At 41.3% G+C, this 25,377-nt stretch overlaps 2 protein-coding genes across 11 annotated transcripts in view; both read left to right on the top strand.

The window, feature by feature from the left end:
- Positions 1-627: 627 nt before the first annotated feature.
- Positions 628-7,066, top strand: LOC110505312 (sentrin-specific protease 6). 4 transcript variants are annotated; one of them, XM_021584472.2, is made up of 19 exons: positions 628-744; positions 1,249-1,365; positions 1,481-1,633; positions 1,707-1,777; positions 1,883-2,061; positions 2,293-2,466; positions 2,593-2,626; positions 2,980-3,141; positions 3,306-3,493; positions 3,670-4,112; positions 4,205-4,321; positions 4,467-4,589; positions 4,684-4,776; positions 4,966-5,318; positions 5,431-5,498; positions 5,646-5,713; positions 5,976-6,044; positions 6,138-6,288; positions 6,503-7,066. In XM_021584472.2, exons 2-19 carry the CDS (start codon positions 1,274-1,276, stop codon positions 6,638-6,640), a joined length of 2,676 nt encoding a protein of 891 aa, XP_021440147.2. In that variant the 5' UTR covers positions 628-744; positions 1,249-1,273; the 3' UTR covers positions 6,641-7,066. The 4 variants fall into 4 exon arrangements, with proteins under 4 accessions (XP_021440147.2, XP_036818897.1, XP_036818896.1 ...); XM_036963002.1 differs by having other exon boundaries at positions 663-683; XM_036963001.1 differs by lacking the exon at positions 628-744 and adding an exon at positions 777-884.
- Positions 7,067-8,766: 1,700 nt separating this feature from the next.
- The window catches only part of LOC110505310 (unconventional myosin-VI), a 98,926-nt gene continuing 82,315 nt past the window's right edge, over positions 8,767-25,377 (top strand). For 3 of the 7 annotated variants that reach the window (XM_036962305.1, XM_036962304.1, XM_036962302.1), the window contains exons 1-2: positions 8,837-9,025; positions 19,305-19,447. In XM_036962305.1, the coding sequence (XP_036818200.1) occupies positions 19,331-19,447 (117 nt within the window). In that variant the 5' untranslated portion in view covers positions 8,837-9,025; positions 19,305-19,330. Of the gene's footprint in view, positions 9,026-19,304; positions 19,448-25,377 lie in introns of all 7 variants that reach the window. The other 4 variants (XM_036962303.1, XR_005039460.1, XM_036962306.1 and 1 more) reach the window with 4 other exon arrangements.

The raw sequence follows: 25,377 nt of genomic DNA, 5'->3' as shown, positions 1-25,377 counted from the left end.
CCAGGGATGTTCTCTTGATAAGTGCATGAATTGGGCAATTTTCCTTCATGCTAAGCAATCAAAATGTAATGAGCACTTTTGTGCTTCAGGGAAAATGTATGGAGTAAAAAGCACATTATTTTCTTGAGGAATGTAGTGAAGTAAAAGTAAAAGTTGTCAAAAATATGAATAGTAAAGTAAACTACTTAAGTACTAAAAATACTTGAATGTACTGTTTAAGTAGTTTTTGGGTGTATCTGTACTTTACGATTTATATTTTTGACATTCCTAAAGAAAATAATATTATTACTCCATAAACCTTCCCTGACACCCAAAAGTCTTCGTTACATTTTGAACGCTCAGCAGGACAGGAAATGGTACCGAGATAACATCCCTGGTCCTCCCTACTGCCTCTGATCTGGCGGACTCACTAAACACAAAATGCTTCGTTTGTAAATAACCTCTGAGTGTTGTAGTGTCCCTGGCTATCTGTAAATAAATACACAAAAAAAGACAATTGTGCCGTATGGTTTGCTTAATATAATGCATTTTACATTATTTATACTTTTACTTCTGATACTTAACTATATTTGGTCGCTCATTGTTACAATGTGATGAACAGGCATCTGAGGCGCTGATTGGCTCAGCCTCCAATCAATGTTGAACGTTCACATTTTGATGACACCACGGATAGGTGGCTATAGGTGGGCGTGCGAATAATTTCGGTCATCTTCAGAATTGCAGACATGTTCTGGGAAAAACAAGGCTAGTATTTTGCTAGATTCATGAAAAGTTACATTAACCAACCATAATAGCTGTGTATGCAATCCGTTCATATCAAGCTAGCGAGCGAACTGATTAGCTGGCTAAATTAGCTACGACATTTACGTTAGCTAACTATCACGGTTTGTTTATCCAGTTCAGAAGAATGTTTTGCGTTTCAATTCACATAACATTCGTCTACTCTCCAACAGTTTAGTTAATATTGCTAAGAGAGTGGTTATTATTTTTTTTTGTTGTGAAAATAACTAACTAACGTTAACATAGTACCGAATGAAAGAAGAAAGCTAGCTAAAGATAACCCTTGCAAGTTGGACCTCGGTGACAGTGAAAAATATTGATGTTTTTCCAATGAATATATGTTTATCTTACTTTGGTAGCAACCCAGCAATGCAGTTCTCATGCTTAGTGTTGTGGGTAGGCTAAATAAAGGATGGGTGACTAATGGATTTGCATTTCCTCAATTTGATATGTTTTATTTTCCAACAGTTTTACCTGCAGTGCTGACTGACAAATGAAAAAACGTTGTGCAAATCAACCTTTGAAAAGATCTCTCAAAGGAAATGCCATTGGACTCCATATGTTGGGAATTGGCAAGATGCCTAGGTATGTGTTTATATGAAGTTTAGTTTGCTTAGCTACAAACTCATTCATGTTTAACAATTATATTTTGCTTTTGAAAATCCACATATTTTAAAACTCACTTTTTTTGTCACCACAGCTCTCAAACTGAAGCAGTGCATTTCAGCACAGTCCTCAACGGCAGTGACTACTTCTTTCTGAGCCAGGTACCCTCTCCAGGAGTGGTTGTCCAAGGCAGCATCTTCCAACATGCGTTTACCCCTGCTTTCGTGCTTCAGAATAATGCCCAAAGGTGAGGTATCCCTTATTTAAAAGGTCATGAAGGATTTTAAAAATGTATCACTCATGTCTGGAATGCATTATAGGATTGACGGCACAGTATGTCTTCAAGCAGAAGAATCGCCCAAGAAAAATCCTTCTCTCCTACAACCTGCAGGTAAATTGTTATTCACTTGACTGCCATTTCATAAGAAGCCTACTGTACAGAGTAAATCCAATCCTTGACATAATGCTTATTGTTTTTATGTAATTGTGTTGTCAGGTGATGACAAGGAAGAAACCTCAGTCTGTTCTGGTACACCAACGTCAGGGACTAGTCACTCCTCACCAACGCCCTCTGGTGGCAGTTTGGAGACAGTCGCTGATGACGATGACTTCACAAGCAATTACTTTACCAACTCCAAAACCAGACGACCAAGGAAGAAGCGAATGAAAGACCCGGTATCAGAAACACTCAATGCTGTGTAGCCGTAGTCTGTCAGTCATAAAAGGTCAATTGGATTCTTGATAAGAATCTTGACTGGTAAAATGACTTAGTCAAGGGAAATGTCACATTTGAGTGACCTATCTGTACACACCAAATACAACCCTAATGTATGTGATTTTGTTTATACCTATTAACACCATCTGTTATTTCATGTTTTTTACCATTTTTAATGCTTCCCTTCAAAGTTTGGAAAGTTGGTCCCAGACAAATCTACCACAAAACGGCGAAGAGTCAAACAGAATCATCCCATATCACCTCCTCCTAAAAATACATCTGCTGACATTTCTGAGGGGATTGATGTGTTCTGCAGATGTGTGAGAGTGGGGACAATGCGCAGGACACCTTCCAAGCATGTCACCGTAAGCTTATTTCAGTATAATATTGAAAAAAGTACAGTATTTCAAAATTAAAACTCTTTACCAGTTGAGAACACAACACTGATATTCCAGTATTGCTCTGACTCAGGTTATTTGACTCTGTTTCAGTTTACAGCAGAGTACATCCAGATCGATGAACAAGGTAAGAAAGAAAGCCCTTCAGTCTGAATTTGTGCCTTATTGGGATAAACCACAGGAGGTTGGCGGCACCGTAATTGGGGAGGACGGGCTTGCTGGTATTGGCTGTAGCGGAATAGGTGGAATGCTATCAAGTACATCAAACACATGGTTCCCATGTGTTTGATGCCATTCCATTTACTCCATTCCAGCAATTATTATGAGCCGACCTCCCCTCAGCAGCCTCCACTGGGATGAACATATGAGCAGCAAAGAGCTGAAGCTGTTAAAAGTGAGTCATAAAACTGAGGTATGTAGCACACAGACGGTATGTAAAGGCCTTAATACATTTTTCCATCCCTAATCTGTTAATGTTAGTGCGGCTGTGGTCGTATAGTCTGGCCAGCTGTGCGTGGTGCCATGCCCGAAACTTGCCTGCCCTTTTCCTCAAGACCACATCAGGGGAGTCCCAGCGCCTCCGCCTTCTCCTCAAGATGTCCCGAGCCAACGGGGGTGCCTGGTATGACAGTAAGGGCCAACGTGAGTATTACAGAACACTTCTCAAAGAACTGACCAAGGGAACTCTTAATACTGTAGATTTTCGTCTGTAGACTCCCCTGTTTCCCCAATGTAAGTTCAGTTTGCTGACTTCATCAAACTTAATCCCTCGGTCTATATATCTGAAGTTTGTCGTCTTTCGTCAGATCTCGGCGAGAACTACATAATCTTAGTGTTTGAGAATATGCTGTCTGACCTGGAGAAAGTTGAACTGGAGAAAATCTTTAGAGGAATTGGCAGAGCAAATAAAGCTCCTGAGGATTTCACATTACAGTTGCCATTTGTGGAGGCCAACAGAATACTGATGCATTCCTCCCATCCAACCCCAGAGAAGGTAAGCATGCTGAACATGTAATGTTACTGATGGGGCATGGTGGAAAGTTTAATAAATGAAAATCCATTTACTTATGCACTCTTGAGTTGTAGGCATTTAATGGAGCATCATCCACAATGACATAACCTGATGAAGCATCTATGGATTTTATGTGTCCTCTGTTTTCCTCTCTGCAGCAAGTTTCAGAGCCCTTTGCATGCCCACCTAAATCTCCTCCTCGCCCAGCTTCATCATTTATGCACAAGGTATCCCAGGCCATTTCAAGTCCATCTAAACCTCCGACCTCTGATGCGTTTCATCAGAAGTTTTTGGATTCCATTTGTGGCTCCAGTAAACAGACACCATCTTCCAAGCCTCTTGCCCCAAGATGGATTGCACCTGCCCCACAACTGATCTCTCTTGCCCCGCCACGGATCTCTCTTGCCCCACCACAAATCTATTTTGCCCTACCACGGATCTCTCCTCCCCCAGCATGCCTGTCTCCTCCCCCAGCATGCCTGTCTCCTCCCCCAGCATGCCTGTCTCCTCCCCCAGCATGCCTGTCTCCTCCCCCAATACAAGTCTTGGATGATGATGAAATAATGGAGATTGAATCCACCTTCAAAGGGCCAGTCAAAAGGTGAATGACAATTCCCTTTGTGCTCTTCTTATAGTGAAAAATTGACTACTTCTGCTAACCCCATTGTGATGTTTGGGTTGTCGTCTTGCTAGGATAATACTGTACCCCCCTCATCCAGCCAGAGGGGGGATATCTGTCACCAATGAAGACCTGCACTGTCTCAACGAGGGAGAGTTCTTGAATGATGTCATCATTGACTTTTACCTGAAGTGAGTGAAGTCTGTAAGATCTGCTTTTACATTGCTCACAGTGGGTATTGTAGTGGGTTAATATAGGTGTATGTTTCAGTATCTGCATTCCTATGGAATTAAGTTGCTTAATTTTGCTTTACGTTATACTTCATTGTTTGTCAAGGTACTTGGTCTCTGCAATGCTGAAAGAGGAGGATGCCAACAGGAGTCACATGTTCAGCTCCTTCTTTTACAAGTGCCTCACTCAGACAGAGCAGAGAAAGACCCCATGCTATGAGGACCTACCGTAAGTACTGTAGTATGCCGACTGTACTTAACCAGTGCCCAATAGGTTCCAGCTCTGTGGGACAATTAAACTGAACCTCAACCGTTCATTCCAGTGTGAAGAAAAGGAGACACAACCGAGTGAGAACATGGACCAGGAATGTTGACCTCTTCCAGAAGGACTTCATCTTTGTCCCCATAAATGAATCGTGAGTCCATCCTCTCATGCATACTATTACAGTATATACTCGGTCATAAATTGTCATGATATTGCTTTGCATCTTATTTAAGGTATGCTTTCCTCCAAAATGTCAATGTTCCCATATATGGTTTAGTTTACCTGAGTCACCTTCTCAACTCTTCTTTCCATCTATGTCAAAACACCCTCTTCTCCCCAGGGCACACTGGTTCCTGGCGGTCATCTGCTTCCCTGGCCTAGAGGACCTCCAGCAGGAGCCCCTGTCTCCAGACTCCCCATTCCCAGCCTGGCTGGAGGAAGCAGAGAGCAGCTTGGACAAGTGCTTCCTGATGGACTACACCTCCCCCAACCCCATGTCCCTGTTCTTCAGCCCCCCGGGCAGCAGCACCAGGGGTCAGCCAGGCCCAGAAGCCCCAGACTGCGACCTCACCATAGGGGTGAGGCTGTGTGTGTGCTCAAACGGTGGGGGCGGAGAGGAGCTGGAGTCGGTCATGAAGGAGCTCAGTGTGAGCCCCACCACCACAGGTCTGATAAAGAAGCAGCTCCTCTCAGGTGAGTGAGAAGAGAATACAGTCTAGTTAATCGTTAACTGCATTATAAATGGAATTGCATTTAGTCATGACCGCTCAACTGCTGAATTGGGAGCATGTGAACTATGTTTTAGATGATTGCAACGGATATGAAATAGAAAAGGATATCTTTGCCTTTTCTCCTGTTCAGGATTCAAATCAGGTAATGGATCTGTATATATATTTTGACATTAGTTTTTTTGACAGTATACTACTATCAAAAGGGGTGATTAGAGAAAGAATGGCCTGAAAGACACTATCAAGTATGTTACGTCAGAATTTGACACTAAAAATCTTTCTCGATATCAAGGACCAGTGCAATGAGAGTGAACAGCAGGACAGTGTCGATGTCTCCTCCCAACCCACTACCTGTAAACAGTAAGTTCCATGGGCTAGGGTTTTAACCTGCTCCTTTACCTTACAGCTAGCTGCCTTGTAGACTATTGTAGTTCTCACACTAGTTGAACATGTATTATTCCTGCAAGAAAATGTTATTCACTCATGTCACTAGATGGCACCAGAATCATTCTTTGTATGTACCATAAACTGATAAGATTTACAATGTCCTCATGGTGAGCAATACCTTGAATTATCACAGACTGTCTGATCATATCAAATCTTTTGCTTTTTCCTCAAACAGACCTTGTATCCTGATCATGGATTCCCTAGGAGGCCATGTGAGATCGGGGGTCGTGAAGATCCTGCAAGAGTAAGATTTTATCTACTATTTATCCACCTATCAGGTTAGCAACACCTTTGCGACTGTAGTACGGACTGATTTTGGAAATGTGTGTGAATGCAGATACTTGGAGGTGGAGTGGGAGGTGAGGAAAGGCAGTCTGAGGAGTTTCTCTAAAGATTCGATGAGGGGCTCAAACCCCCAGGTCCCTCAGCAGGACAACTACAGCGACTGTGGTGTTTACCTGCTTCAATATGTGGAGAGCTTTTTCCAGGTGAGGACATACATTGTTGAGTTCAGTACATAAAAATCAATAGGATGAATCGGGTCAGTTTTTTTTTTTTTTTTTTTTTTTTTACCGTGATATGATCAGGAAATAAATACTGGTTAGATAACTCCTGGCCCCACAAATGAGACTTGTACCATGCTAATATTTCAGAGATTTCTAAAGAAGTCTTTATTTTTAAAATTTATTTTTGGGGATTTAGAATCCCCCAAAAGATTTTGAGCCGCCCATGGACCTGAAGGAATGGTTTCCACTGATGCTGGTGAAGCGCAAGCGAGCAGATATCAGGAAACTCGTCCTCAAAATTCAACATCAACAAGAGGACACACATGACTCATAACCTCCATTTTAAATGGATATAGTATTCAATACGATGAAATTCACCATTTGATTTGGTGGGGTTATTTAGTCTGCCTTGGTCCAATGGACCTGGCTCAGTGACTGTACATTTAGTTCCTTTACCTTACTCTGTATCACATTGTTACTGTATGTATGTATATATACATACCTCACCTTTTTAATTTTAAGGCATAACCGGTTTATTCTTAATGTCCTGTTATGCTTGAAAATGTAATGTCAGAGACATGAGATTGTTGTAATTTATTGTTTTGTACATTTTTGAATGTCTCTAAGTTCTCATAGCACTTGCATTATTTGTGAGGGGCACTTTGTTGGATTGCCCATCTGTTAAGCGAGCAGCCTAGCATTGTTCAATTTCATTTGAAGTAGAAGAAAGTGAAAAATAAAGTAAATGTTTAAGTACCAATTCATGTTTGGTGGTCCTTTTTATAAAGCAGTTATTTTAAGGACCGGGTAGTTGCCTATGCAAAAACGAGACTGTAAGAAATGTTTAACTGCCCTATCAACCAACCCACTTTAGGAGAGATGTTGATTTCACTGCAGTTTCATCATGTGCTCTGCCTTGTTCCTTGTTTACGCCCATCTCCGGATGTGGGATTCCCCTTGCATGGTGGTCTGTTGACTCAACAGAGGTGACGGGAGCTCAGCCTCAGATGTACTGCTCTATTAATCTAATTTAAATTGTCCTCTATTCCATTGGCTCAGCCTCAGCTCTCCAGTTGTCATAGTCCCTCCCTGAAAGACAAAGCTTTCCTATCCTTCTATCCTCAGTCTCAAATTGACTCATCCACTCTTCCTCGGGTTGTCAATGAGATGTTCTCACTGATCCCAATCAATTATATGGTTGGATAAAGGTTAATTCCTCCAATGGTTCACCCTTGTGGTCAGTTACCCAGAAAACTACTGTTTGACTGGCATTGTGTGCAGTTGCGGTCTTTGACATGTGAACTGGACATGGAGGACAGGATTATAACATGAACAAAGAAAGTAAACATTTAATGTGATGTTTACATGCATTCTCCCTGTGGTAAATGTGATACAATGGGTATCATATGTCCTAATTAGATCTACAAACCCATTATAGGCTTCAATGAGGAATATGTTGTCTTCAGGTGATGTCTTAAAAAAGTGTTAGGGTAGTGAGGTCTGCACAACGCATCACCAGGGGCAAACTACCTGCCCTCCAGGACACCTACACCACCCGATGTTACAGGAAGGCCATAAAGATCATCAAGGACAACAACCACCCGAGCCACTGCCTGTTCACCCCGCTATCATCCAGAAGGCGAGGTCAGAACAGGTGCATCAAAGCTGGGACCGAGAGACAGAAGCTGTTCTTCAATCTCAAGGCCATCAGACTGTTAAACAGCCACCACTAACATTGAGTGGCTGCTGCCAACACACTGACTCAACTCCAGCCACTTTAATAATGGGAATTGATGGGAATTGATGTAAAATATATCACTAGCCACTTTAAACAATGCTACTTAATATGTTTACATATATACTGTACTATATCATCTACTGCATCTTTATGTAATACATGTATCACTAGCCACTTTAAACTATGCCACTTTGTTTACATACTCATCTCATATGTGTATACTGTACTCGATACCATCTACTGCATCTTGCTCATATCTTTATGTACATATTCTTTATCCCTTTACACTTGTGTGTATAAGGTAGTAGTTTTGGAATTGTTAGATTACTCGTTGGTTATTACTGCATTGTCGGAACTAGAAGCACAAGCATTTCGCTACACTTGCATTAACATCTGCTAACCATGTGTATGTGACAAATACATTTGATTTTAATTTGATTTGATTACCAGCCTCAAATATTTCTGAGCTTGAAGTAGCATTTTACACACCTTTTATTGAAACCATTGTGATGTATGTTAATTTGCTGTACTTTTCCCCATTATTATCTGGGGGAAAGGGGGAAACAATATTATAATTTAAAAGCAATCCTATAGCTATAAAACATTAAACAAGGACAAATGCATGACTTTTATCTGTATCAAGTGAGAATCAATATCCTTCGACAATATAGTACATCCGAATGCAGATTATCAAGTTACGCTGCAACTAATACAACTTCTCGACCTTTATGCTACAGGTATCATTATGATTACGTTTACTGTTCCTTAGAAAGAAGCTCATTCCCAGTGACGTCATCTCTGCCTCCCAGGTGGACTTCAGTCCGCTCAGCTGTGGGTAGGCTGCTGCTGAATTACCGGTCGACAGAGTACCAAAGTAAGAGTTCGGATATTGTCAATTATATTTTGTATGCGGGAATTTTAACCGGTTTTTCGTTGAGCCACATCAAGAATACAGACGTATCGTTTAAGGGACACATTGATGTAAGTTCCTCTGTAGTATTCTTGCAAACCATTTACCGAGGTAGCTAGATATAACCTATAGGCTACACTTGTTAGCTCGTGGCTAGCTAACGGAGTGGTTAGCTAGCTATGTGATGATGGTGGAGCGAGCGCAGTTTGCAAAAACCAACGAGATAGACTTCGTCAAAATACTGATATAGCTAGGTAGCTAAAATTATCCGCATTCATTTTAATTTTGCGTTGTATTATGTCTCTAAAATGTCTAAGTGGAATTGTCTCACAATGCTGTAGCTACAGAAGCTGCCTAAGCATGCCATTTGCAAATGTTATTAAACGGTTCTAGTTAGCTCATAACGGTATTACTATCTATCTCGAGCCTGCCTGCTTTTGTTCGGTAAATGTAGCCATTGTCTTGATTGATACTCCATATTTAGCTAGGTAAATATGTCGACATGTGACTTAAGCTGTCAGGTTAGAATGTAAGTATATGCATGTGACATTTTTATTAGACAATATCTAGTTAATATTTTTATCCAATGATTGTTTGACAAAGCTATACAGTAGCTCTTACTGTAACTGTTTATTGAAGTGATGTGCATGCCATGATTCTTCAGTTGCCATGAAATCAGCATCACAAAAATATTAGTGGCGTAATTCTGGCTTGTTATCAACAGCGGAGTTTAACCATCAAAGTAGCTATGTTCTGAAGGTACATCCAATGCACTAAGCCAGGAATCATCAACTAGATTCAGCCGCAGGGTTATTTTGTTCCTGAACGGATCCTCATGGTGCCGGAACATAATTACAAATAATTTGTAGACTAAAAATTGTTCGTAAGAAGCCCAAACAGATATAATATTTGACTAATAATGTCAAACCCGCTGTCTGCTAGTTGGGTCACCCTGCATTAGGCTTATTGATAATGTGCTTAATCAATGCTGTCTGTTCTGGATAATAATAAAAGATTTTGCTAGAATACCCGCTAAGAAAAAATACCAAGTTACTCTCTGACAAGCCCCGAATGGCCTCCTTTAGGTTGGAGGCTAATGTTGCATTGATCACTGACTCACCAGCACCACTACACTCTTCCCTACATCCTGTCAGGCTACAGCAGATATCCCAAGGTATTTTCCATATCCTCTCTTCCATAGAGGGAACAGGAAGCTTGTGAGGCAGGCAGGAGGTTCGGTGTGTATGTATGTTCCAGGAAACCCTCCTTAACCTATGAACCTTGGTCTGCCCATTACTGCACTGGTGTCTGCATCACCCCACATACTTTTTTTTTTTTTTAAATTTATGGGCTGACTGGGAACCGCACCGTACGTACTTCAACAGGCCTGATAAATATCTCACTTCCATTCAGTCTTAGGAGCCATAAGAGGATTTACATGTAGACTCAAAGCTACCCATGATGGGACCTGTATTAGGTGGATGGTTTATTCATGTGATGTAGTCAACTATCAAGATGTAATATGCAATGTTATAATGCTGTAGCATAACATTTCTGATGTTGAACATTGTGCCCATTTTGTGTTTAAAAAAAAAAATCATACATTATGCTCCCTCTGCTGCTTTGGTATTGACAAAATTCCTGCAGACTTCAATCTTTAAACATCAGAAAGGATGTTAGTTATGTGATGTCTTTGTAGTTATTGGTTATATTTCCAGTTGAGGCCATCAAACATGGAAGCAGTGGACTGTGGACAATTATTGTGCTAAGGACAGATTAAGATGTGTGGGAATTTATTGGAGCTTGTCTGCTGGTGTTTTATGCCCCCCCCCCCCCACAAAAAAAATAATAATAAATGCTCCGATAACCGCCTAATTAAACCACCCTGGGAACCCTGTCTTACATATGCCATTTTGCAGCTGCTTTAATCCAAAGCGACTTAGTCATGTGTACATACATTTTTTATGTATGGGTGGTCCCGGGAATCGAGCCCACCATCTTGTCATTGCAAGAACCATGCTCTACCAAATCTGAGACAGGAGAGGGGATGAGATTGCACCGTTTCGATAGAATAAGCCGATGCCAATACTACGGGCAGATTATCAGCACAAAATGTAATCGCTAAGAGAGCAGACATACATCTCAAGCAAAAAACATCAGCAATGCACTCACCAGCTTTTGTTTGTGACATGGACATGCTCCAACCTATTCCATTGAGTAAAGACAAACACCATGTAAGCACAGACAATAATTGAATGTCCTATTGACACTTATATTCATTATGATGCCATTGTTTTTGTTCTGATTTTCACTTTATCAAGCACATTTGGTGCTTATGATGTTTAGGCTACTGATTGATGTGTCCATAATTTCACCACGAGTCTTGCTGACCATGCCTCGGTGGTTGGGGTATTTTTATTTTGACATAAAAAATAAGCTGTTACCCCATTCCAACAGACTTGCTTTCTGTTTCATAATTGTAACAAAGGCAGTCCACAAAAAAAAAATGAATGGAACACTTTTTTTTGTTTTTACATATAGCCTACAGTAACAAACTAATGAAAATGCACCACATTCTGTTATTTTACAGCCTTATTCAAAAAAAGAAAAGGGATACCTTATTTACCTTATTTATTCAGACACTTTGCTATGAGACATGAAATTGAGCTGAAGTTCATCCTGCTGTTTCCGTTGATCATCCTTGAGATGTTTCCACAACATGATTGTGGTAAATTCGATTGGACATGATTTGGAAAGGCACACATCTGTCTATATAAGGTCCCACAGTTGGTGAAGCATGGTGGTGGCAGCATCATGCTGTGGGGATGTTTTTTAGCGGCAGGGACTGGGAGACTAGTCAGGATCGAGGGAAAGATGAACGGAGCAAAGTACAAAGAGATCCTTGATGAAAACCTGCTCCAGAGCACTCAGGACCGCAGACTGGGGAGAAGGTTCACCTTCCAACCGGACAACGACCGGCCAAGACCACGCACACAGCCAAGACAACGCAGGAGTGGCTTCGGGACAAGTTTCAATGTCCTTGAGTGGCCCATCCAGAGCCCGGACTTGAACCCGATCAAATATCTCTGGAAAGACCTGAAAATAGCTGTGCAGCCTGACAGAGCTTGAAAGCATCTGCAGAGAAGAATGGGAGAAACTCCCTAAATACAGGCGTGCCTAGCTTGTAGCATCATACCCAAGAACACTCGAGGCTGTAATTGCTGCCGAAGGTGCTTCAACAAATTACTGAGTAAAGGGTCTGAATACTTACGTAAATGTGATATTTAAGTTTTTTTACAATTATAAATTAGCAAAAATGTGTAACTTGTTTTTGCTTTGTCATTATGGGCTATTTTGTGTAGATTGATGGGAAAACAATTTTATTCCATTTAAGAAAAAGGCTGTAACATAACAAATTGTGCAAAAAATAAAGCGGTCTTTATTGTTTCCGAATGTACTGTATGACATGTAGAAATTACACTGTTAGTGTGTTGTAGTCAGAATGACTGCTCATTAGCTTGAAGGGGGGTCCCTAGAGGCTCAGCGGTTCTAGTGTTAAATCCACCAACTAATTCCTTTTAATTTAGTGTTAAATGACAATTTTTTTGTGAGCAAATGTTTCATTTTGGCATTATAATAAGATTGGTAGCTAGCAGATGTACCTTGACACAATAATGCGAAACAAATTGTGCAAAAAGTAAAGCGGTCTGAATAGTTTCCAAATGCACTGTATGAAATGTAGAAATTACTGTTAGAATGTTGTAGTCAAAATCCACCCACTAATTCATTTTAATTTAGTGTTAAATAACACAATTTTTTGTGAACAAATGTTTCATTTTGGCGTTATAATAAGATTGGTAGCTAGCAAACGTACCTAGACACAATAATACCAAAGACAAATATCAGCGTGGAAAGTAGCTAGTTAGCTGTAAAATCACCTAAACAAACTGCACTATCAATTTAGGAGTCTACAATCTCAGCATGTTCAACCTGCTGATTGATGTGCCTCACAGAGTAGTGTTTGACATTTGCAACGGCAGATATACTTTTGAGGAGATGGGGAAGTGTTGCCCATGCTACGTCCATGGGCCGTGCGGTGCATTCTGGGACAAGGAGCTCTACTTCAAAGAGTGAATGGGAGTCTATTGGGTGCTTGCTCAAAACCCAACATTAGCAAGAATTTTGTCAACAAGAAGTACAACGTTACAAATCTTTTCAGAGATGTGAGAAACTTGCTGTCTGTAATATTGTATAGCTTTGGAATCATGACATTACGAGGAAAATAGGCACATTTCTCGACATTGAGACAGGACAGCTGTAGCCAGCTTAGCAACCGTGTGACGCAGCATGACACCGTGAACGCGATTGGTCGACAGTCTGCTGGGTGGGGCATTATATGTTCCTTCATTCATTGGATTCCAATATCTGGCAACAGCACCATGCAATGCACTCTGGACTATATTATTCATTTTTATTTAACCCTTATTTAACCAGGTAAGTTGACTGAGAACACATTCTCATTTACAGCAACGACCTGGGGAATAGTTATGGGGAGAGGAGATGAATGAGCCAATTGTATGGTGTGGATGATTAGGTGGCTATGATGGCCAGATTGGGAATTTAGCCTGGACACCGGGGGGTTAACACCTCTACTCTTACGATAAGTGCCATGGGATCTTTAGTGACCACAGAGAGTCAGGACACCCATTTAACGTCCCATCCAAGAGACGGCACCCTAAACAGGGTAACGTCCCCAATCACTGCCCTGGGGCATTGGGATATTTTTTAAAGATAATGGGCATAATGCCAACACCCAGAGTTGGTGCAAGTGGGCCTCCAGCGCCACTTCCAGCAGCATCTGGTCTCCCATCCAAGGACTGGCCCTGCTTAGCTTCAGAAGCAAGCCAGCAGAGGGATGCAGGGTGGTATGCTGCTGGCCTAAAGAGGCAGACAAATATGAAAGATGTGATAGAACCTCCATTTAAAATACACATTTCTTGAGGTAGGAATATCGCAAAAATGTGATCAATGGCTCATTCGAGAGAAGACATCCTCCCAAGTTATGATATATGCCAATATTAAAATCTTTTTTTTAATTTTTACGATCTAAAAGTCGTATTACTATTAACTTGGAGTGTAATGAGCGACTTTATCACAGTGCTGCGTCATACCAGCCAAATTTCTTCCTGTTTGAACGCCAATAACTCGCATAAACATGAAATGACCTAGGGAATCGATAGAACATCACTCAGAGATGCACAAAAACAATGTAACATTCAAAATGGGTCAACCTTTTCTTTAACAAGAACTCCATTGTGAAGATGGGATCAGTGCAATATAAAGCAGGGCAATATAACAATACCTGAAGTGAGCAGGGGGCACTTCACATTTGGTTCTGTGGACTTTTTAAGTATACTGTATGTATGTATGGTTTGCATATTATAAAATATTTAAGGGATATCTATGTTCAGCATACAAACCTTGTCTGCTACGTAGTTCCAAGATCCCAGTTATGGCTGATTTTATCTCATGGCTTGCTAACCCAACCCAACCTTACCTAGACACCGACCCAGCCTTCCCAAGCACACTTTCTATAACAGATGTAGGGCAGTGGCCACAGCTGTTGTCTTGTCTATTACCCTGTCTTTATTGGTGGGACTTTGACATGAAGGCAGTTTTGAAGTGTAGCCTTTGTTTTCCTTTTTAGGATAATGTTCTCCCCATTGATGGTTCTCATCAATGATAGTGTGTGTTGCAATAAAATGGGGCGTATCTAGTTTGCTGGAAATAAATAAAATCAAAGTTTATTTGTCACGTGTGTCGAATAGAACAGATGTAGACCTTAAAGTGAATTGCTTACTTACAGGCTCCAACCAACAGAAAGTAGCAGTAGCTTAAAAGAGGGGTTGGCGGGTGGCGGGACACAATACCTGGATAGCTAATATGCGGGAGCACTGGTTGGTCGGCCCAATTGAGGTAGTATGTACATGAACGTATAGTTAAAGTGACTATGCATATATGATAAACAGAGAGTAGCAGCAGCGTAAAAAGAGAGGTTGGTTGGGGGGGGCACACAATGCAAATAGTCCGGGTAGCCTGTTCAGGAGTCATATGGCTTGGGGGTAAAAACTGTTGAGAAGCCTTTTTGTCCTAGACTTGGCACTCTGGTACCACTTGCCATGCGGTAGTAGAGAGAACAGTCTATGACTGGGGTCTTTGACCATTTTTAGGGCCTTCCTCTGACACTGCCTGTTGTAGAGATCCTGGATGGCAGGCAGCTTAGCCCCAGTGATGTACTGGGCCATACGCACTACCCTCTGTAGTGCCTTGCGGTCAGAGGCTGAGCAATTGCCCTACCAGGTAGTGATGCTCTTGATGTTGCAGCTGTAGAACATTTTGAGGATCTCAGGACCCATGCCAAATCTTTTTAGTTTCCTGAGGGGGAATAGGCTTTGTCGTGCCCTCTTCACAACTGTCTTGGTGTGTTTGGACCATTCTAGTTTGTTGTTGATGTGGACTCCAAGGAACTTGAAGTTCTCAACCTGCTCCACTACAGCCCCGTCGATGAGATTGGGGGTGTGCTCGGTCCTACTTTTCCTGTAGTCCACAATCATCTCCTTAGTCTTGGTTACATTGAGGGATAGGTTGTTATTCTGGCACCACCCGGCTAGGTCTCTGACCTCCTCCCTATAGTCTGTCTCGTCGTTGTCGTGATCAGGCCTACCACTGTTGTGTCGTCGTCAAACTTGATGGTGTTGGAGTCGTGGGTGAACAGGGAGTACAGGAGGGGACTGAGCACGCACCCCTGGGGAGCTCCAGTGTTGAGGATCAGTGTGGCAGATGTGTAGCTACCTACCCTCACCACCTGGGGGCGGCCTGTCAGGAAGTTCAGGATCCAGTTGCAGAGGGAGGTGTTTAGGTCCCAGGATCCTTAGCTTAGTGATGAGCTTTGAGGGTACTATGGTGTTGAACGCTGAGCTGTAGTCAATGAAGAGCGTTCACACATAAGTGTTCCTTTTGTCCAGGTGGGAAAGGGCAGTGTGGAGTGCAATAGAGATTGCATCATCTGTGGATCAGTTAGGGCGGTATGCAAATTGCAGTGGGTCTAGGGTTTCTTGGATAATGGTGTTGATGTCAGCCATTACCAACCTTTCAAAGCACTTCATGGCTACGGACGTGAGTGCTACGGGTCGGTAGTCATTTAGGCAAGTTGCCTTTGTGTTCTTGGGCACAGGGACTATGGTGGTCTGCTTGAAACATGTTGGTATTACAGACTCAATCAGGGACATGTTGAAAATGTCAGTGAAGACACCTGCCAGTTGGTCAGCACATGCCCGGAGCACACGTCCTGGTAATCCGTCTGGCTGTTTAAAGGTCTTACTCACGTCGGCTATGGAGAGCATGATCACACAGTCGTCCGGAACAGCTGATGCTCTCATGCATGCCTCAGTGTTGCTTGCCTCGAAGCGAGCATACAAGTGATTTAGCTCGTCTGGTAGGCTCGTGTCGCTGGGCAGCTCGCGGCGGTGCTTCCCTTTTGTAGTCTAATAGTTTGCAAGCCCTGCCACATAAGACGAGCGTCGGAGCCAGTGTACTATGATTCAATCTTAGCCCTGTATTGACGCTTTGCCTGCTTGATGGTCATTCGCAGGGCAAAGCAGGATTTCTTATAAATAATGAATTGGTTGCGCCAATGTCCTCCATGTTTTCAGGGGGGGTGGTTATTGTTTTGGGTTCAAAAACACTCCAGGCCACTCTTGAACGTCTCAAACTATACTAAACAAAAATATAAACCCAACATGTAAAGTGTTGGTCCCATCTTCCATGAGCAGAAAGAAAATATCCCAGAAATGTTCCATATGCACGAAAAGCATATTTATCTTGAATTTTGTGCACAAATTTGTTTACATCCCTGTTATCTAGCATTTCTCCTTTGCCAAGATAATCAGCATGATAATTACACAGGTGTACCTTGTGCTAGGGACAAAAGGCCACTCTAAAATGTGCAGTATTGTCACACGACACAATGCCACTGACGTCTCAAGTTTTGAGGGAGCATAAAGTTGACATGCTGACTGCAGGAAGGTCCACCAGAGCTGTTGCCAGAGAATTTAATATTAATTTTATAAGATACCTTTAACGTAATTTTAGAGAATTTGGCAGTACGTTCATTCAGCCTCATAACTGCAGATCATACGTATATAACCACACCAGCCCAGGAACTTCACATCTGGCTTCTTCACCTGCGGGATCGTCTGAGACCAGCCACCCGGACAGTTGAAGAAACTGTGGGTTTGCACCTGTACCCGCCTTCAAATCAAATTGTATTTGCCACATACGCCGAATACAACAGGTGTAGACTAGAGGTTGACCAATTATGATTTTTCAATGCCGATACCGATTATTGGAGGACCAAAAAAAGCTGATACCGATTAATCGGCCGATTTAAAAAAATAAATAAATAAATAAATACAAAAAAATTAAAAAATTATATATATAATTGTTAATAATTATAATTAAATATATATATATATATTTGTAATAATGACAATTACAACAATACTGAATGAACACTTATTTTAACTTAATATAATACATCAATAAAATCAATTTAGCCTCAAATAAATAATGAAACATGTTCAATTTGGTTTAAATAATGCAAAAACAAAGTGTTGGCGAAGAAAGTAAAAGTGCAATATGTGCCATGTTAGAAAGCTAACGTTTAAGTTCCTTGCTCAGAACATGAGAATATATGAAAGCTGGTGCTTCCTTTTAACATGAGTCCCAGGTAAGAAGTTTTAGGTTGTAATTATTATAGGAATTATAAGACTATTTCTCTTTGCAATCTCTGCCCTCTGACATTTTACATAAATCTCACAAACTAATTGGATAGCTGAGCCAAGGGTTAGTTCTGTATGGGAACCCTACACCATAGGATTACCAATTAATGGTTGGTAAAGTGTACGGTACAGCTATCAGCACTATCGTATGTGTTGGGTGTGCTTGTTGATGATTTGCATGGAGTATGAATGTCGAAGTCAATCCATGTTTGGATGTTTTATTTCATTTATATTTTTGATGAATGGCTCTGGTGCACACAGTTGTTTCTTAACTCTAGCATTGGAAAATAATTGTAAGCCTCTGCATGGTGACACTGCCAAATGATGACACACTGTAGCCCTATGTTAGGAACAAAATTGATTTTGCCTGTGTCAAACCAACTACAGAACTGACCTAATACGGTCCACGTACTCATAGGACCTACATTCGTAGATTTACTGTAGGCCTAAACTTAGTCTGCTTTTGAGTTCATCTCCATGCCCAAGCTAACAGGCATTGTTGATCTAATCACTAAGTGATTGGCCAAGCGTAAGCTGAATAATTAACAAGTGCACTGGAAGAATCTCCCAGGCCTCCATGCTGTATCTGGGTCACTGCCAAACACCCAGCAAGCCCTCTGTGTCCTGAGAAAACACACACACACACACACACACACTGTCTGGTCTGGGAAGCTGCTAGCTAGGAGAACAATCACTGAGTGATGCTGTACAATGGAACTCTCCAGTCACCCCTCACACAGACAGATCAAACCTCTAGGGGCTGGTGTGACGGGGTGTATTTCACGCTCCTGCTCTGACTACTGCTGTTGGGAGTCATTGTTACGCCACCATCAACAGCTGGTATATGCTTGGCTCCCTCAGTTCACCCACTAAAATCATTTTTGAAATATAATTGGTCTCAAAATAGGCCAAATAGTAACTATTCGTAACTAACTTTAGGTGACCAGAAGTGTTTAGCGTTAGTCCTTGATATACAGTGTAATCGCACCATTGTTAGCAGCACTCAATAACTATTTTGCCAAGCAAAAACTGCACTTCACTCTTGATTGTACACTTTCAGTTTGTGAGAGCCCAAGTTTTACTGAAGTCCCCTCCTTTGACTCCCTTCTGGTGTCAAAATGACTCAAGCTCTGCTCTCAAGTGGAGAGTCTCTCTGGAGATATACCTAGGTCCTGTTCCCTCTATATGGCAAATCCACTTTTACAATCAAGGGAATAACAAGATAATGGAATGGAAAAGTAGCACAAGCTAGGGTTGCACACACTTACATGGTTGGATGAATGCTGCCATACAATTTTGTATATGTCTATACATGTTTATCCAAATGAAGTATGGAGCATGGCATGTTTATTCAATCAGGGATGTACAGAAGGTAGACTTGTAGATAGATGAATAGCTTCATACTTTATTAAACTACCCCACAAGGGGAAGTTAAGTAGTATTTTGTTGTTGGCATGCATATCATCAGGCTTCTACCTCCTGACTCTTCTCCTCTCTCCATGTTGTGCAGAGCCCACAGGGTAGCTGTAGTTAACCATGGAGGATGGGAAACCAGTGTGGGCACCCCACCCCACCGATGGGTTTCAACTGGGCATGATCGTGGACATTGGAGCTGGCGCCCTCACCATCGAACCATTCAACCGGAAGGGCAAGGTCAGTCAGACTCGGCACAGTTTAGAACACGTGTAAAACCCATTCCATGGAGGGCCGAGTGTATGCAGGTTTTAGCTTCTCCCTTGTACATATTGATCAATTAAGGTTATTGATTATTTAGGAACTCCCCTCACCTGGTTGTCTAGGTCTTAATTGGACACAAATTGAAAGGAAATAACAAAAAACAGCATATACTCGGACTCAGCCCTCCATGGAATGAGTTTTACACCCGTGATTTAGAATGTGTCTGCTTATGTTCTGTATTACATACGCGTCACACAATCACTCCAACCTGTATTTTATTTATTAATATTTTTTTGTATTACCTTTTTACCCCTTTTTCTCCCCAATTTCGTGATATCCAATTGGTAGTTACAGTCTTCTCCCATCGCTTCTCCCATCGCCCAATCATTGTTATTGGGTTACTAGGTGAATAACGTAATGTCATAATTAGGGCTGTGACGATACCAGTATCGCAATATTTTTTACAAGGCAAAAATTAAAACACGAAGCAGATCAAACTCTTTGGTCGTTTAAAAACCTGCTGTATGTCAAATATTGTGTGCTAAAGCTTGGAAAATAAACAAAATGTGACTGGATTTCAACATGTTTGTTTTCAACATTAAGGTTGTTTTCCAAAGAAGTTAAATCCACTTTATTTCTTGTTTCCTTCCAACGATACTAACGAGTATCATGATGCTGGTATCGTTCCGGCCCTAATCGAAAGTGGCTGGTACACTGCAGCATGTTCCCCTTTCAGAAAGCACTTGACCTGAATTACAGAGATGTTTGAACAGATAATATGATAAATGTAAGAGTATGTAAAACAGTCCTGCGCTATATCAGTGTCACTAACAGAGGCCATCAATAAGTAATGGGAGCAACAGCAGAAGAAGGTGTGGTGATTGCGTTACCTGGCGGGAAAGGTCATTAGAGGAAAAAGAGCCACCTCATGCACTATACCTTATGTCACTCCCCAGTGCATTGCTTTCACTGAATTAATTCACCAAAGCCTGAGTGTATATACTGTTGAAGGCAGAAGTTTACATACACTTTAGCCAAATTGCCTTTAAATTGTTTAACTTGGGTCAAAAGTTTTGGGTAGCCTTCCACAAGCTTCCCATAATAAGTTGGGTGAATTTTGGCCCATTCCTCCTGACAGAGCTAGTGTAACTGAGTCAGGTTTGCAGGCCTCCTTGCTCACACACGCTTTTTCAGTTCTGCCCACAAATTTTCTATAGGGTGGAGGTTAGGGTTTGTGATGACCATGCCAACACCGTGACTTTGTTGTCCTTAAGCCATTTTGCCACAACTTTGGAAGAATGCTTGGGGTCATTGTGCATTTGGAAGACCCATTTGCGACCGAGCTTTAACTTCCTGACTGATGTCTTGAAATGTTGCTTCAATATATGCACATAATGTTCCTACCTCATGATGCCATCTATTTTGTAAAGTGCACCAGCCCCTCCTGCAGCAAAGCACCCCCACAACATGATGCTGCCACCCCCATGCTTCACGGTTGGGATGGTGTTCTTCAGCTTGCAAGCCTCCCCCTTTTTCCTCCAAACATAATGATGGTCATTATGGCCAAACAGTTCTATTTTTGTTTCATCAGACCAGAGGACATTTCTCCCAAAATTACGATCTTTGTCCCCATGTGCAGTTGCAAACGGTAGTCTGGCTTTTTTATGGCGGTTTTGGAGCAGTGGCTTCTTTCTTGCTGAGAGGCCTTTCAGATTATTTAAAAATATATATATATATATTTTACTAGAAAAGTCAGTGAAGAACAAATTCTTATTTTCCATGACGGCCTAGGAACAGTGGGTTAACTGCCTTGTTCAGGGGCAGAACGACAGATTTTTACCTTGTCATCTTGGGGATTTGATCTTGCAACCTTTTGGTTACTAGTCCAATGCTCTAACCGCTAGGCTACCTGCCGCCCTATTATATCGATATAGGACTCGTTTTACTGTGGATATAGATACTTTTGTACCTGTTTCCTCCAGCATCTTCACAAGGTCCTTTGCTGTTGTTCTGGGATTGATTTGCACTTTTCGCACCACAGTATGTTCATCTCTCGGAGACAGAACGTGTCTCCTTCCTGAGTGGTATGACGGCTGCGTGGTCCCATGGTGTTTACACATGCGTACTATTGTTTGTACCGATGAATGTGGTACCTTCAGGCGTTTGGAAATTTCTCCCAAGGATGAACCAGTCTTGTGAAGGTCTACAGTTGTTTTTCTGAGGTCTTGGCTGATTTCCCATGATGTCAATCAGAGGCACTGAGTTTGAAGGTAGGCCTTGAAATACATCAACAGGTACACCTCCAATTGACTCAAATGATGTCAACTAGCCTATCAGAAGCTTCTAAATCCATGACATCATTTTCTGGAATTTTCCAAGCTGTTTATAAACACAGTTAACTTAGTGTATGTAAACTTCTGACCCACCGGAATTGTGATACAGTGAATTATAAGTGAAATAATCTGTTTTTAAACAATTGTTGGAAAAATTACTTGTGTCAAGCACAAAGTAGATGTCCCAACCGAATTGCCAAAACTATAGTTTGTTAGCAAGAAATTTGTGGAGTGGTTGAGAAACTAGTTTTAATGACTCCAACCTAAGGTTATGTAAACTTCCGACTTAAACTGTAGCTAGCTGACAGCGTGGTTAGTTAGCTAACTCTTGTTCATATTGGCAGTTTGAAGTGACTCAAATATAATTGTTTTGCATATCTGATTCAAATCTTCTTCTTTTTTGTCCTGCAGTCTGAACAGCCAAAATGCAAATGGAATCAGATATTTCAAGCCGACCTATAGGTGGTTTGAAATAAGATACAAATCTGAATCCTGGTCATGTAACTTGTCTGAAAGGTCCAATCTGATTTATTTTCCCTCAAGTGGTTTTTAGACTAATATTTGGCATATCTTGTTGCTTGCTAGCGACTCTGTTGACAGTTTTGAGAAGAACATGTGGTAGCCAACTAGCTTGTTAATTGTGTACAAATAAATTACTGAATGTGCAAGCTAAACATTTGACTGCTGTGGCTAGAAAAAATGACTTGTTTATAATGTTGGATCTTCTTATGCTTTGAGTCTTTAAAAGTGTTCTTACACTATGATTTTGAACATTCAAAGCTTGGAAACGGCCATGGAAGGCATTGTTGTCACCTTAGCTTGCTACATAACTTCTGAGTGATAGGATGCACGAGCACCACCACCAATCAGGCTAAACCACTGTACACACACCCGTTGTTACCATGACAACTAGCATAGCCATGTCAGCAAATGAGTGCTGTCTGAACACACACACACACACACATCTGATTTGATCACTTCTAACATACTGTTTGGACAGTCAGTATTCCAGTATTTTCAACGGTAAAGGAAAGGTTCACCCATTCTTAATATTTTATCTGAATGATGATCTATCGATTCCCTGGGTAATTTCATGTTATGTGTATCTGATAGTCCCAAAATAATATCAAAGGAAGTTTGTTCTGAAGTGTCTCTCCTATATCCGAGAGATATAAGAAAGATCAGGAAACATTTGTTATTTTTTTTTTTTACAGGTATTTAACCCTATATGTTTGGTAACAGGCTCCATATACGGTGCATTCTGAAAGTATTCAGACCTCTTCACGTTTTCCACGTTTTGTTACGTTACAGCTTTATTCTAAAATTTATGAAATCGTTTTTTCCCTCATCTACACACAATACCCCATAATGAGAAAGCAAAAACTGTTGTTTTTTTTAAAGATTTTTGCAAATGTATTTAAAATATCACATTTACATAAGTATTCAGACCCTTTACTCAGAACTTTGTTGAAGCAGCTTTTGGCAGCGATTACAGCCTTGTCTTCTTGGGTATGACGCTACAAGCTTGGTACACCTGTATTTGGGGAGTTTCTCCCATTCTTCTCTGCAGATCCTCTCAAGCTCTGTCAGGTTGGATGGGGAGTGTCACTGCACAGCTATTTTTAGGTCTCTCCAGAGATGTTAGATCGGGTTCAAGTCCGGGCTCTGGCTGGGCCACTCAAGGACATTCAGACTTGTCGCAAAGCCACTCCTGCATTGTCTTGGCTGTGTGCTTAGAGTCGTTGTCCTGTGAACCTTTGCCCCAATCTGAGGTCCTGATTGCTCTGGAGCAGGTTTTCTTCAAGGATCTCTGTACTTTGCTCCATTCCTTTCCCTCGATCCTGACTAGTCTCCCAGTCCCTGCTGCTGATAAACATCCCAACAGCATGATGCTGCGACCACCATGCTTCGGTACAGACGCTACAGACAGACGATGGCAGATCGTCTGTACAGACTTCAGACGAGTCTCCTGACACTTATGGAGGTCATAGAGCAAAATAAACACCATTGTTTTTGTGACAGTAATAGAGAGGTTTGTAGGCCATAGTTTGTAGCCAAACCGTTTGGACGCTACAGACAGTTTTGTGAGAACAGCGATTTTCGGGATGTCTCATGGTTTGACAAACACCGCTCTACCCCTGTCACATTTCACTGCAGATCCGGAAGTGCGACATAGGCGGAGCGGGGGATTGAGACGCATCCAATGCAAAAATAACATATCTCTATTTTAAACTAACAGATTTTTATGGGGATTTTTTTATTAGCAAATTAGAATTCCACGGGGTTGTGATTTTAAGGGCTGCATTATGAACAAGGCTTTATTACCCTCCCTGTTTACTTTTTATCCTTAACCAGAAACCATTATGAACTGTTTAACAGCAAAACAGGCCCAGAACCAGTCATTAAGGGATACAGGGCCTAATTGAACAACTTTCACTGCTCACTTCTGCTCATTAAATCATAGCTCTGCCTATGACCCTCTGTCAGCCCGGGGCTAGAGCATCCTGGCTATGTCTTGTTAGCAGGGAGTAATGCTCCCATTGTTGTTGGGGTTGGCAGCTCTTTATTAGCCGCTGCACACAAAGCTTATTCTGTTTTTGCTTACATCCTGTTTGTGCCAGTGGGGTAAGCAGCTTAGACATACATATACACACACAGACGCGCACATACCTATACATACGTAGAGCTCATAAAATGATCTGGGCAGGAGTGGGTTTAGGCCTGTCAGAGTGTGTATAAGGTGTCGTAAATATGTAAATACACGGCTGTGTTCCCACAGTAAAAGTACAGAATCAAGTCTGAGCTCATATCGCTAGCCAGGACACACACAGCTCATATCCTGTTTCCCTCCCACTAAATTATTCATCAGCCTGCCATGTCCCTGGCCTTGTTTCTCGTACAAGCAGCTTGTTCCTTTCAATTTACAGTGCTTTCAGAAAGTGTTCATATCCCTTGACTTATTCCACATTTTGTTGTTACAGTCTGAGTTCAAAATGGATTAAATGGGATATATTTTCTTATCCATCTACACACAATTCCCAATAATGACAAAGTGAAAACATGTTTTACATTTTTTTGCACATTTATTGAACATTTAAATACAGATCTCATTTACATAAGTATTCACAGCCCTGAGTCAATACTTTGTGGAAGCACCTTTGGCGATGGTTACAACTATGAGTTTTTTTGGTTAAGTGTCTAAGAGCTTTGCAGACCTGGATTTTACAATATTTGCCCATTCATTCTTAAAAGGATTCTTCAAGATGTTTAAGCCGATTTTAAGTCAAAATCGTAACTGTGCTTATAGCTGTATACCGTTTATTTTTATCCCCCCAAAATCCTAATCCTTGCCGATGACAAGCATACCCATATCATGATGCAGCCACCACCATGCTTGAAAATATGAAGTGGTACTCAGTGATTGTGTTGGATTTGCCCCAGACATAATAATTTGTATTCAAGACAGAAAGTTAATTTCTTTGCCATTTTTTTTTGCAGTATTACTTAAGTGCATGTTTTAATCTGTATAGGCTTCCTTCTTTTCACTCTATCATTTAATTTAGTATTGTGGAG

Source organism: Oncorhynchus mykiss, chromosome 25, assembly GCF_013265735.2.
Source record: "Oncorhynchus mykiss isolate Arlee chromosome 25, USDA_OmykA_1.1, whole genome shotgun sequence".
Taxonomy (NCBI): domain Eukaryota; kingdom Metazoa; phylum Chordata; class Actinopteri; order Salmoniformes; family Salmonidae; genus Oncorhynchus; species Oncorhynchus mykiss.
This window is presented reverse-complemented; position numbering and strand designations above follow the sequence as displayed.

What these genes read in the sequence shown, in the direction of transcription:
- LOC110505312 (XM_021584472.2), top strand. Translation starts at nt 1,274, where the DNA reads ATGAAAAAACGTTGTGCAAATCAACCTTTGAAAAGATCTCTCAAAGGA. An exon ending in AGAAGCGAATGAAAGACCCG is followed by an intron (nt 2,062 to 2,292) that starts GTATCAGAAACA and finishes TTCCCTTCAAAG; the next exon opens with TTTGGAAAGTTGGTCCCAGA. An exon ending in CAACCCACTACCTGTAAACA is followed by an intron (nt 5,714 to 5,975) that starts GTAAGTTCCATG and finishes TTCCTCAAACAG; the next exon opens with ACCTTGTATCCTGATCATGG.